Source organism: Stegodyphus dumicola, chromosome 7 (assembly GCF_044657685.1).
Source record: "Stegodyphus dumicola isolate Sdum_Otavi_A_Nest chromosome 7, ASM4465768v1".
NCBI lineage: Eukaryota > Metazoa > Arthropoda > Arachnida > Araneae > Eresidae > Stegodyphus > Stegodyphus dumicola.
In genome coordinates, this window is record NC_140774.1 from 18,824,311 (window position 1) to 18,838,783 (window position 14,473).

At 30.5% G+C, this 14,473-nt stretch overlaps 1 protein-coding gene across 2 annotated transcripts in view; it reads right to left on the reverse strand.

The window, feature by feature from the left end:
- Positions 1 to 332: 332 nt before the first annotated feature.
- The window catches only part of PrBP (Prenyl-binding protein), a 39,222-nt gene continuing 25,081 nt past the window's right edge, over positions 333 to 14,473 (reverse strand). For both annotated transcript variants that reach the window (XM_085819933.1, XM_085819934.1), the window contains one exon: positions 333 to 7,354. In XM_085819933.1, the coding sequence (XP_085676059.1) occupies positions 7,273 to 7,354 (82 nt within the window). In that variant the 3' untranslated portion in view covers positions 333 to 7,272. The remainder of the gene's footprint in view (positions 7,355 to 14,473) is intronic.

Below are 14,473 nucleotides of genomic sequence, written 5' to 3' on the forward strand. Positions count from 1 at the left end.
AAACATTTGAATGTGTCCTGTTTCAACTTCCTTGTGACATGAGGATTTTTGGATACCCAAATTCTCATATTATATGTATATTAAACAAAAATAAATTGTCAAGATAAAATTCTGATACATATGTAATAACACAGAAATTTACAGCACTATAGCATAATGTTGAGTGGACACTATATATATATTTGTTATATGTGGACACTATATATATTTTTTGTTATATCCCTACATTTTGAACTATGATTGAAATACTATTTTCATTTCTTCTTATTTATACAGAAAGTATGAAGAAGTCAAATATAATACATTGATAATACCAAATAAAAGCACATCTATTAGTGGAATGCAAATTTTATTTGAAATCGAAATTAAATTACAGAAATAGTCACTTCTTCAAGAGTCCTTAAAAAGGTATATCAGAATAAACTATACGACTGCTTTCAAAAGTAGTGGAGACCTCATTCACCAGTATGGTCCCTTTGCTTACAAAGAGTCATATATATTCTTTTAATAAAAACTCAAAAGTTATCTTCTTAATCAAATATATAAAATAATTTTTTACAGCCAAATATATAGCGAATGAGGAAGAAAACAAATTATATACATATTTAAAAAGCTTTTGGAGTATTTTTTAAGTACTTCTTCAGAACAATCACTGGACATATATACGTTTTATGTTAAATGATCAAAACTATTAATCATAAATAATGAACCTTAAAACATGTATGTTGTCAAAGGGAAGTCAAAAATTTAATAATGAAACAAATGGCATCCCGGTAAAAATGTTACAGCATTACTCTTTTGTTTACATAAATTTTATTGTTTTAGCATAATCCAGTCCATGTGATCAGAGTGGCAATATCTTTCAGAATGAATTCTTTTGTCATTACATAGGTAAAAGTATTGTTCTGCACAGTGGCATAGCTAGAAGGGGCAGTACACTCTGAGTGGCACATTTCTAGGGTGGGGGCAATTTTTGCATGAAATACCATTTTATAGTAAGTCATGGATTGTCAAGACCCATAAATTCATTGAAATTTTGAATTGCATACTAAATTAAATTGAGAGAAAAAAACTACTTGAGGTAAAGTATTCAAAGAAATCACGAGATTTCAACATGTCTTTTTATACCCCACAAGATTATAACTTATCCATGTTATACCTTTTTTATTCCATTGAAACTTTTGAATAAAAATTACAAACTAAATTATGATTTCTGTGACATTAATAAGAAAGAACGCCTTGTTAAAACAGATGTATTTCAAGAATTTTACTTCTGCTATTGTTAGGGGAAAAGAAAAAAGATGATGAGAGGACAGTCCTTTTGAATTCTTACAGTTTATTCTAAAATACAATCTCCAGAACATGTTTATTTTGCATTTAAGTAGTATTTATTACTTTTTAAATGCAAAATAATTACTAGTATTTAGAAGCAATTACTGCAAAACATTTACTAGTACTAAGAAGCAATTACTGCATTATAAAGTATTATAAATCTTTCTATGAAATATTATAAATGTTTATTTTGCATTTAAGAACATTTTCTATACTGTCTATGTTATAGCAATTGGAGCAATGAAGCTTAAACCTCTAGGATGTCATCGATAGTTTATCTAATAATAATAATACAATTTAAATATTGGAATTAAACTTTTCTTCAAAGTTCTAGCCATGCCACTGGTTCTGCATAACATTTCACATTACTATTTATTTTAATAATACATGGATCTGTATGATTTAAAATTATTAAAGAAAATAAGAGAGTAAAACATGATAAACATAAAGAAAGTTAAAATTCATAGGCTAAGGGACTTGGTGGTCCTGCTACTGACCACGCTAAGCAATTATTTTTGGAAGGAAAACTAAATTTAATAATTTATACACATACATAACTTCATATTTCCACAAGATGATTTATAATAAATAATACTTAGAATATACATTCAGTCACAATGCATTCTTCATCAGAAAAAAGTGACAAACATTTGGTTACACATCACTGCTCTACACAATGCAGTTTCAATCTATTTACAAGCATCTATTTAAGCTGAAGCTGTCATTGGTAAGCATTTGCAAATGATACTAAAAAGCATTTCAAACAAAACTAGGAAATGACATAAAATGAAATATTTTCTTTTTGCACGAAAATAATTATGCAAATTACTAGATTTGCACAACAGATGATATCTTTGGCAAACAAATACAGTTCATGAGTTGATCTTTGATTTTGATGCTGCTGCAACTGGTTGTATTGATTTCAAAGTTGTACTGACTGATAGTTCAATTCATTTATGCATATCTTTTTTTAAATACCTTTATACACCTTAAGTGATTAAGCTTTGGTTAAAATGTTTGCAAGTCAAAACATGAAATTTTAAGTCTTGGAAATGACTAAAAATTGCAGAAGATACTGCCGGTAGTCTGTAGGATTCAATGGATCAGTATTTGTATTTTAATAAATAATGAGTATTTCTGAAATTATTAAATAAAGTTTATGTTAAAATGTTACTTAGAGTATTCCAAAAAAACTGGGCATAAAAAAACTATTTATCGATTTTTCTATAATATTCACAGTTTTCATTAACATAATGATATTAATAAATTAACATATCACACCTCTAAATTAATATGAAATTTATTCTATTCTACATGTATGAGCATGTACTTCAGATTCATTTATGAATGTATAAAGATTTTGGGTATTAGAAAAACTGAACTGAAAGAAACACTATACTTGAGGGAACAAACCATTTAAGTATTTTTTTAATCTTTACAAAAGAAGTTTTCGTGCAAACATTATCACACAGTAATAATTTGATCCTATTACATTTTACACCTATACAACTCACAATACACTAAAATAGTTTAATAAGTGCTTTATTTACAGTTAAAGAGCTATTAAAATTGAAAATTTTAAATCACTAAAAGATGAACTTAAAAACTGGTGCAATATTTCCTTAAAAAAAGGGGGGGGGAAGAGAGAAACGAGGCAGGGTGGGAAGAGAAAATAAAAAAGTTGATTAAAAGAAAAAAATACTTAGAGCATAATAAATAATACTTCAGCATTATATTTAAAAAATACAAGAAAAATTCAAAAATCTGTCTCCTTAAATTTAGCAATATACAGACATTTGGAGGATGTATTTTAGTTTCCCTTACACTAAGTAACATTAGTATTATTAGCATTACACTAATGCCAAGCAGTATTCTTGTAACAGGTTACCTACTGGGCTGTATCTATAACAACATGATGTATTCTGTATTTGCCTTGGGTTATGAATATAAATTATGTGATACCTGATTTTAAGTCATCCAACGAATTTTGTTGATCCTGCTGTGGTTCCAACACACAGATGATAAAATCTATGGGGTCATCCTAAACAAATAATCGTATGAAATACGAAAGGAACAATACTCATGATGCTGCCCTGTCATCTTGCTGAACTGTGATGACAATTTGTCAACAATGGGCCCAAACTTCTGGCATTGCTGATGGACATCAGGCCATTATTTGTGTTAATGAAAAATACAGAGGCTAAGATAGGTCCTCTTCAGAGAAATATCGATGCATTCTTCTAATAATGTTATATAATATAATAATTTGTTATGTAATAAATTTTGCGGCAATGCTAAGTACATATTATTTCTTTACATTTATTTACTTATGTATAGCTGTTTTCCATACAGTTTAGCATGGTAATGTTATCAATTTCTTTTGTTCTAATAATGGTTCAATAGGCAGTAGGTCACCAGACTGGTGTTAGGTTACTGTCTGTGAGAATATTGAACACTGATTCTTTCTTACACTCAAATACAATAATACAACAAATCATAAAACAAAACTACCCACTGTTTCTCTAATTTACATGACAAAAAAAATAATAGTAAACTGTCTCTTAGCGACCCTCTCCTGTAGACGACCACTTATTATTAAAATGGCCAAGAGTATACACACATATTGGTATTGATAACTGCAGTATTCTGAGACAACTGCTCTCTAACCACACCAAGATTGCCAAATATGCAATATGGTGACATACTAAAATATCTTATTATCAAATTAAAATGTTTCATGCATTAAATAAATCGAAGAGTTCCACATCTGATTCTCACTGAGCTACAAAATTATTTTTCAGAAACAAAGGGAATTGCTGATTTAAAGTGATGTGTTCGTTTGATTATATATAATGAACACTTAGAGCATATGAGGGCTAACTCAATATCATGTAAGGTATGACATAGGCTCACTATGGATTATGAATAAGTTTCTTTAAATGATTATCATAAATCTAATGTGTTTAGGCTTACTTTTCACTTCCCATTTAAAGTAGTTAGCATAGTATCAGCATTAGGTGACAAAAGCAGTTCATCTTTGAATTTGATGCTGCTGCAACTGGTTGTATTGATTCATTTATGCATACCTTTTTTTAAATACCTTCATACACCTTAAGTGATTAAGCTTTGGTTAAAATGTTTGCAAGTCAAAACATGAAATTTCAAGTCTTGGAAGTGACTAAAAATTGCAGAAGATACTGCTGGTAGTCTGTAGGATTCAATGGATCAGTATTTGTATTTTAATAAATAATGAGTATTTCTGAAATTATTAAATAAAGTTAGCATGTAAGTATATTTTAAAATATTACTTAGAGTATTCTAGAAAACTGGGCATAAAAAAATTGCTATTTATTTATTCATTTTTCTCAATTATTCACTGTTTTCATCAACATAATGATATTAATGAATCAACATACCACACCTCTAAATTAATATTTTCCTTTAACCCTCTAAGCGGCAAGGCCGTATATATACGGCCTAGAATATTTATTGTGATACCTGTAAGAATGTATATATACATGCATATTAAAATATGTCAATGAAATTAAGGCAATATATCAAAAGAAAACAAATCCAGGTATGAAATACCAGTAGAGTTTTTACATTAATATCAATAAAATAATTTGTTCTCATAGTAGTTTTGGGAAATTTGCGCTTTCTTAGCGAAAACCCTGGCCGCCCAGAGGGTTAACAAACTTCAATAACCTTGAACACGGTAAACCCACGATGCAAATCAATAACTACCATCAGTGACTGACAGCGTCTATAAGCTGGCTACCTCAAAATTATTCAGAATTCTAGCTGGTTATCTCAGAGAGGGTTCACTGAATTTTTTTTTCTTTCACATGACACATGCAAAGCATGTTTCATGTTTCTAATAAGGGCAAGATCAAATCTGTAAAATTACGAATTTTATGCCCATGCAGGAAAATTTGAAGAAATGGAAAGGTAGAACTAGTCACATACAAATTTTATAAGATTCAAAACGTAATATTTTTCCAATGCATACCTTGCAATGAAAATATTAAAACATGCACTAGTATTAGCTATTGAGAAATGCTTATAAATCACTTCAGCAATATTATATAAACCTTATATCACACAAACATTTTATTTACAGAAAAATATGCAAATACTGTCACATCTTTTACAGTTTCCCTGGATTGATAAAATGCCATATATTAGCAGACTAGGTGCACAAAAAGCATAACATATACATATATAAACACCATCCAGATATTCACATTTGATAGCATTCAAATGCCAAAAAAAATTATAATATTTATTTGAAAATTGTGGTAAATTTATCTTAGCCTAACTTACAATGCTATAATTATCATTTCACATATTTATAAAATTCTTCATGTTCTAAATTATTTTTAATATTCATAAATATAAAAAAGAATATATTGTTTAAAAAATATGAGATGTGCAGATGGAATTTTGACCTACCATTTCTCAAGAAACTATTTTAGCTCACCAATAAGAAAAATTTAATCTAAATAAAAAAAAAAAAAAAAAAAAATTATTCATATCTCCATGCACAACTTTAATTCTTTTTTTTCTTTGGTTATTTATCACCAAATATTTTTATATATAACTATAGACTGCATAAAATATACCGCACATACATAGTGAGACATGAAATGTCCGCACATACATAGTGAGACATGAAATGTCAAAGTGAAATGTGGTTATAAATTTTTTAAAATATTGCAGTAAAATAGGTATTAAAATACTAAAAAGAATGAACATAGCTAGCTAGGATCAGTTTAATATGTCCATGTTCTTGATATGCAATGTCTCTGCTGTACACCTTAAAAAATTTATGACAGTTTTATACAATAATTCCTTTAATCTTCAAAAAGAAGATAAAATAATAATTCATGCACAAATAATGAAATTATAAATAGCAATCTACATGTAAATAAAAAAGACATTTTTATTATTTTTTTAATCTCCACAAGAACAGTGTAACATGGTATATTAATTTATTTAATACATTTTAAAATGTAAAATACCAGTTTTTTGGTCTTATCATATACAGATTAAACATCAAGAATATTTAATATAATTTACCATGAATTAAAACATTACAACAATCATTTTAATATTTTTGAACAAATAATTTTTTTAAATCCAAAAATGTTTTCTTAATTTCTCTATGTTTTCCAGCTTTCAGTTAGTTCTATACTAGTTTTCCAAAAAATGATAGGTCTTAATTCCTAAGTATATTACTTGAATCAGGTTATTTGATTTATTAATTATATTTTAGAACAACATATAGGTATTAGTTTTTTATAAATTAAGTGCAGTTCACTGCCCTTCAGTGCTTTGCCATTACAAACAAATATGTGATTAAAGTTTAAGAATTCATGTGCTGTACAGCTAATTCATTTTACAAGCACTGCTCCTGCACATGCAAGGCATTTAATGTTGAATTTTACTTTCAAATTGCACATTCTACATATGTAAATTAGTACAAACATTTTCTTTAGAAATTACTTCTTCCCCCAAACATTTTAAAAATTAGTTTTACCTTAATATCAAATAGTTAAGAAAAGAAATAACTTACTCATTTTTTTTTTTTTAAAGCTATTCACATCTTTGCTGCATAGCAACAGCTAGTGCACATATTTAGTTTTACATTTAAAATCCTGAACATTCTTCATGTGAAAACATGTTTTGGTGGTATACAAATATGGTAGACGTGTTCAGCATGGCATCACATCAAAAATACTTTTACCTTGAAACTACTTCACACTTACACATGTATAAAGTTGTCATTAGATAAAATTTGCAATTATACAGTAGAGTGAAAACATTCAATCTTATCATTTCAAGTATTCCTCACAAACTGGCCTTGTGTGAAATGTAAAACAACACTGCAACTGGTGCATTATACTAATAGAAATGGCTGTACATTTTGAGATAATTCAATCACACGTAAAACAACCGAACCCTAGATGTGCTGACTAGAAGATCCTGGTCATAAAATTTAGTTTCAATAATCACATTTCCACTGAAAAGAAAGTAAAGATTATGATTTACGTACTATTCAAGAACAAAAAATTTTACAATATTTCATCACAAAATTAAAAATAACTGTATTACTTATGTTAATTAACACAACTATTTTGGTTCAATTTAATTCTTTTTACACATAAAAAGGTAATAGTTATTTATCAGGTGCAAAGTTGTGGTTTTTGCAACTTTTTTTTAAAAGACTCTTACATTATTGATGTTTATCAGAAGTTGGTAAACATTACCAGAATATAAAAAGAAAACATATTTTAGCAATTTAAATACTAAATTTTAGTTATTAAATAAGAATTATGTGATGCATTAAAAATGAAAGATTCAAAATTTGTCTCCCATATTTCTGTCTTTTTTTGCATTTCTCTTCTCAATAAGTGCACAGTGATATGTTTTTGCTTACAGAAAATATCAGAGACTCAACATCGCAAAAACCTCAGCAACACCAGCTATCTCACAAATGCATATCCTATTTGTTCCCATCTGAGAATTCTGTAATTCTGCAGAATTTTAGAGCAGTTTCTTTCTTCTATTGCTGGCAAATTCCACAGGTGCATATTTGAAAAAATATCATGATTTGTTTACAAAAATTGTTGGAACATAACATAAGGAATGGTACAAAAATGGCATTGTTACTTGACTGCAGGACTGTTATGAGGATGGTTGCCAGAGTATGGGTACATTCTGAAAATCTAGTGACTTCAACTAGAATCAGAATCATCAATTTAGCGAAATAGTATGTACCTCGAAAGGGTATTGCCTACTAAATCAAGTTGCCCAGTGGGCTCTCACGATGTTTTAATGAATCTAATGGGTGCATGAGCACCGTAGCCCTGAGGGTAAGAAAGGTGAAGACTGAAGTCTACAATTAATACCTGGAAGAAAGTTGATTCATCGAGGCCAGTCACATGTGAGGTCAACATCCCAAGAAGAAGCACTCCAAGAACAAGTCTGACCCCAAGATCTGCTGCTTAAACAGGTGGACCTGTGAAGGACAGAAAATGCATCCTTAATACTTAATTTTCATCACTTTGGGGGCGGGGACATCGCCTTAGTTTTCGCCCTCTGCAATTTTCATGAAGTGCATTGCTGTTTTAAAAGTTAAAGTGCTTGTTTGTCTTGCTTTCCTCATTGCATGACGATGTTACTGAGGAAGTTTTGGATTTTTTCATCTTGGAGCCAATTCATGGCTTCGTTTGCTTCCTTTGGGATATTAAATCTTTTTCCTTTCACTTTATCACTAAACATTGGTCTAGAAGCTTTTTTACTTTTGCTCTTGCTTCATTTTCTTCCATGCTCTTAGTCTCAGAAATTCCTTTTGGTGGGTTCCTTTTTCTTTTCTTTCAAATTTTTCTTTATATGCCTTACATCCACAATAGCTGCTTATGTGGCCCTCTCTGCAAAAAATGCAGGTTGGCTTATCTTCAGGTCTTTTAGGGCATAACTTTGTGCTGTGGCTGTCTTTGCATTTGCAACATCTTTCTTGACATTTGCATAAATACTGTGTGTGGCCATATTCCTGGCATCCATAACACTGCATCGGACACTTTCTGGGGGCAAACTTCTCAATTTGTATGTTGATAATGAACATATTATTCAGGTTAAATATGGCACTTCCAACAGTATTTCTTTTCAATTCCAGGAAGAATATTGGGAGTTTTTTCCATAATTTCTCTTCTGGTTCTGTTGAATTGCTGGACTTTTATGATAGGGAATTTACCTTGTTGTAAATTGTTAAAAATCACTTCTTCTGATACTGTTTCTGGTATATTCATTAGGATTGCCTTCACATTTTTCTCACTTGCCAGTTGATACGCGTGAAACGGTATACCTCTTTCGTTTAACGTATTCATCATTTTCCTGTAATCGTCTGCATTTCTGACGTACACATAGATATTATTAGTCTTCATATTCTTCTGTACAGTGATTTTGAAAAATTTTGCCCACTTTCAGCCAGTCCATTGAGTTTTATTGGAATACAATGGTTGGAGATGTTTCCTTCAGGATAGCTCTGCCTTCTTAATTTGCATCTTTATTTTCCAGTTGCTTGAAATGATTTTCGTCCATAACATTCATGATTTCCTCTTTCTCTGGCGATTTTTCAGTTTTCCTTGGGATTTTCCATTCGTTGTCTGATTTTTCATTGTCCTTTTCAGTCACCATCTAGTTTTTCGGCCTCTTCCTGTCGATTTTCATTTTGCTTTAATTTCTTAGGTTGGTGCATGTCCTGCGTATCCATCTTTTCCAGATAAGGAATTTTTCTCAATTTGTTCACAAGATTTTCCGCTTTATTTTTCTCTAAACATCTCAGTAGGTCATCTAACTTTCGCTTTCGGGTGAATCCTGAGGGGATCTCTTTTCTTCTGTGCCAGTTTTATCTTTCTTCTTTCTTCCTTTTTTAATCCTCTTTCTTCCATTTAGCTGGTTGAGATTTCATTGATCTTATTGAGCATATTTCGAGTTCAAATCTTCATTATCCATAACATCATCCACTGCCCTAAAGAAGGACATTTTTGTGTACCCGTGGATACCTAAAGCAGCACGAATAACTTTTACAATTAAGAGTCAAAAATATAACTGCGCTACTTTTGCACTAACCGCTCTGTCAACTGCCTATGTGATTGGATGAGTCTATGACTTCAACTATAGTGGCTGCGACAACACATGTAAGTACCATAACTGCAAGTTACATTAAGAAAATTTAACTGCCAAGAACTCATGAATTTTACTTGATTTTCCTAGCCCCCCACAAAATACCCTCCTAATTATGTAAAAAATGGTGCTTTCATACATTTGATGAACATTTCATCCATTGTTGGGCAGAAGAACTAACATCTCTTAAGTGATGGCATAAACAGCTCAGTATCTGACAAAATACAGTGATTAATTGGAACAACTTTATCAGAGAGGTTTGTTTGCTAGATTTATTTCAACAATCCAATGGCCGAATAGGTGGCTCAGGAAAAATTGTTGCATGGGTTATATGCTAAGAAGAAAGTGGCGAGTGCTTTCTTGTTCAGGTTCCAAATGGAAGCACACCAATATCAATGATTGTAGACCACATCGTGAAAGGGACAGCATTGTATTTAAAAAATGTGCATAACATTATTTAAATGCAACAGACAAAACATTATTCTATGCAACACCCGCTTGAAAAAGGATTAAACCTCTGAGTGTTACGGTTTAGCCCTAAAATTTCAAAGTTCCTCAAAATTTCATGAATAACTAGTATTTCCTTTATTATTATTAAAATATGACTCTCTGACTTTGTACCTTAATTCATTTCCTTCCAATACACATCCAACCAAAAATCAGATACATTAAAAGTTGGTAGAAATTTTCATGTGTAATGAATATCAAAGCCAATGTTCTGTACAGAATTTTCCATCCATCTCTTTGAGATAGTTAACTGCAAATCAAACATTTTATCTTTTTGATCCAACAATGTGTCCTCATACCTAAACATGGAAAGATTGTGAAGCTCTGTTAAATGGCGACGTGAAAAGCAAAGGGCTACAGCTCGACATCATCTGGAGTCGTATTTTTCCAAATTCATGTGGCAGAAATCCTTTGGTAAAGATAAGCCTCTTGATGCCACATTAAAATCAATCACGGAGATACTGCAGCCACACATTATATGCAAGTAGGGGATAATCTTAGCAGCGTTTTGATAACGGGGCGATAATCTTGGTAGTGTTTTGATAATGGGGACTGTGAAAATCAAGTAGTACTGTTTTTTCTTTCATGGCAAAGAACTTTCTTATAGCACATAAGGCTTTTATTGAATGACAATGGCTCACAATTCCTTTCCTACACTTGAATTTTTAAAATTTATTTAAATAGACCTAAGTATTGAAATATGACTCCAATTTTTTTCTAATATATTATTTTTTCTCTATTGTAAGCCTTGCTCGTTCAATGATAAAATAAATATCATCAATTATTCCTTACAATAAAATAATTTATTCAAAATGCATTAGGTGATAACTTGCATAATAATTCAGACACTTGAAACTTTACTTGGATATTTTCTTAGGTGAAGTTCCTTGTCTAACTTTTTGGTTTAAATGGACATGCATAATAAGAACTTGTTTTACATGAAATGCATAATAAGAATTATCATCTGGATCTGGAAATGATTACTTGTTTAGCAAAATATACCAACAGTTTAGCTTAGCAAAATATATGTATCATCCGAAGTGAAAATGGCAGGATGCAACAAACTAAAGAAAATTTCAGTTAGAAATTTAATCATTCATCATCTTAAAAGTATTTGAAATATCCAAAAAAATCCTTGATGTAAAGTGTTCAGTTACCTTTGATGTTGTAAAACAATGAAAATTGCAAAAAACTGCTGAATATGCATTAAGTCAGGAAAAATTTCAAGCTAATACAAAGAAGGTGGACATTTATCCTATGAAACATCAAATAAAACTTAAATATTGATGCTGTGAAATGTACAATGTATTTAAAAGAACAGTTTGGAATAAAAATTAAATCTTAAACTGTTAAAAGAATCATTACAGTACATGGATAGAATTGGGCCATCAGCAAAACAGAAATCCTTTGTTAACATGAAAACAAGGAAAACATAACTAGCATTCACAAAATTTATGATTAGCAAAGATTTATAACATTAAAATAATGTCATATTTGCAAACGAGTCCCAGTTTAACATATTTAGATTAAACAGATGAATTTCTGTGCTGCGAAAGCTGAATAAAAAAATTGAATACAGTATCGTGTACTGTTAAGAACGAGGGTGGAGGCATAATGGTTTGGGGATGTTTCTATGCCATGGGATGAGAAATATAGTCTTCACAAAAAGTAATATAGATGAGTATAAATATGTAAATATTTTTAATGAAAACCTGAAAGCATGTGCAAGAAAACCTGGAGCGCAAAATAAATTCAAGCTCTATCAGGACAATGATCGTAAACATTTACACCTATATGTTTATTTGTGATTATTAGATAACTACCCTGAAGTTGTCAAAGCTACCTCATATTCGATGGACTTAAATCACATCAAACATACTTGTATATCAAGTGAGTTGGAGAAAGAAAAGGAAAACATGACATTTTTTCAAAAGCATTTACTAAATAGAAGCAATCTTTCATTGAAACAGTACAAAACAGAACATTTTTACATGAAAAAAATTAGTTGAATCCATGCAAAATTGCAATTTAGCTGAACAGTATCCAGAAATATTGAGTGGCGTGTTGAATACTTCTATGTTTTTATTAAATATACGCTGTTCTTTCAAAGTATCTGATTATTTATGTACAAGTAAGTTCATTTTCAGAACTTCCTGAATTTTTTTTTCCTTTTTCTAATAAATATGACTTGAATAATTTCTTCCAGAACAAGCAGGTTTTAAGTGAAGAAAACTGAAGTTCCTTTTTAATGTTCAGTAAACAAAATTTGCAAATAAAATTGGAAACACAAGTACAATGTGAGCCATTGCATACACTGATAATTTTGGACAATACCTTTTGCCCTTTTTCTAGTAGTAGCATACTTCCATGCTCATTAAAGTTCTTATCTTTGTATACAAAAAAACTGATCCAAGTGATGTTCAACAACCTCATTAGAAAATCTAGAATATTAAAAATTGCATTTTTCATTATGGAATGACTGAGGCTGATGCAAAACATATTATTATCCGTTCTAACCCGGAAAATACCTGGCTAATTTATTTGCCTGTATTGAGAAGAGCAAAGGATCTCAAGTGATTACTTAAGACTACTATAAACAATACTTACTACAAGAGGGCATATTAAAATTATAAAATATATACCAATAAATGAAAACAAACATTATACAACTTAATGTTATTATTTTACATGCAGACTTGATTGAAATATTTAAATGGGTTAATATTACACATTGTGATGTTAATTGGCATACATGTAAAAATGTTTTGATTAATTATACGTGACTTTCAGCATACAACTTAAAGTTGCTGAGTTACCAAACTTGTACCAAGCTTTACTCTATCACGGTGAAATATTACACTTTTTGTTGTTCAGTTCTGGTCTTTCATTATTGATGGTTACACAGTCTGTGCGACTGATGGGAGTACACTTTTGAATCAAATGCAGAACTGTTTGATAAAATCTTTGAAGGTGTGTGTGTGTGTGGGGGGGGGATAACCAGGGCTGTGGAGTCAGTAGGGAAAATGACCAACTCTGACTCCTGGTATTCGATTCCCTCATATATATATGTACACATATACGCTTGGGTTACAGATTATTTTTTAATATAAAAGAAACAATAGATGCTACAGAAAAAACAATTGATGGCATAGCAAATTATTTATATTAATTAGCATTTACTATGAAATAGAATAGCTGGCATCAGTTATTTCTAAGAAACAGTATAGCTTCGGCAAGATCTTCTTTGTTGGAGGTCCATAGATCCGATTTCATAAACTTCAGAGCTGAAAAGAGTCTTTCCACACTAACTTGAGTAGGAGGAAGAGCTGTTATTGTTAGGGCTACCTCTTTTAACTTTTCAGGATAGATTTTTTATAAGTTCTAAAAGAGGCGTCTTGCAAGCACAACCATATTTCTCTATTTCTTCAAAGGCTGTGTACAACTTTTGTTTGTATTTTTTCATTTTTATATCTAAAGGCTCTAGTGCTTTATTTTCATTCACTTTGCCTTAGCCTTTTCAATATTATCCAAAAATATTTCTTAAAATCCAATTCATCACTAGAAAAGAATGATAGAGACTCAATTGCAATGTCTGCAGTTTGACTGTCCTGATTCGAATTCTCCAATTGCTCTAAGAATAATTTCATTCTTAATGAAAGTTCATACATGACTTTCTTTGCCTTTTTAATTTGTTCATCATCCAAGAAAATTCGATGTTTCGGATCTACATATATTGAACCCAGCAAGATCTCAGCGTCTAGCAAACTAATTTCTTTTCTTTTTTTTATTTTTTTATTGAAGAAATGATTCTTTCTGCAATAAACCCTCCATTTCAGAAAGAACAAACATCCAATTCTTTCATTCTCGCCTCCTGTCAATTCTTCAGAGTGCAGCTTTTTTGTGGCTATATACAGTGTAGAAAGATGAGTTCCCAATTCTGAAAAAT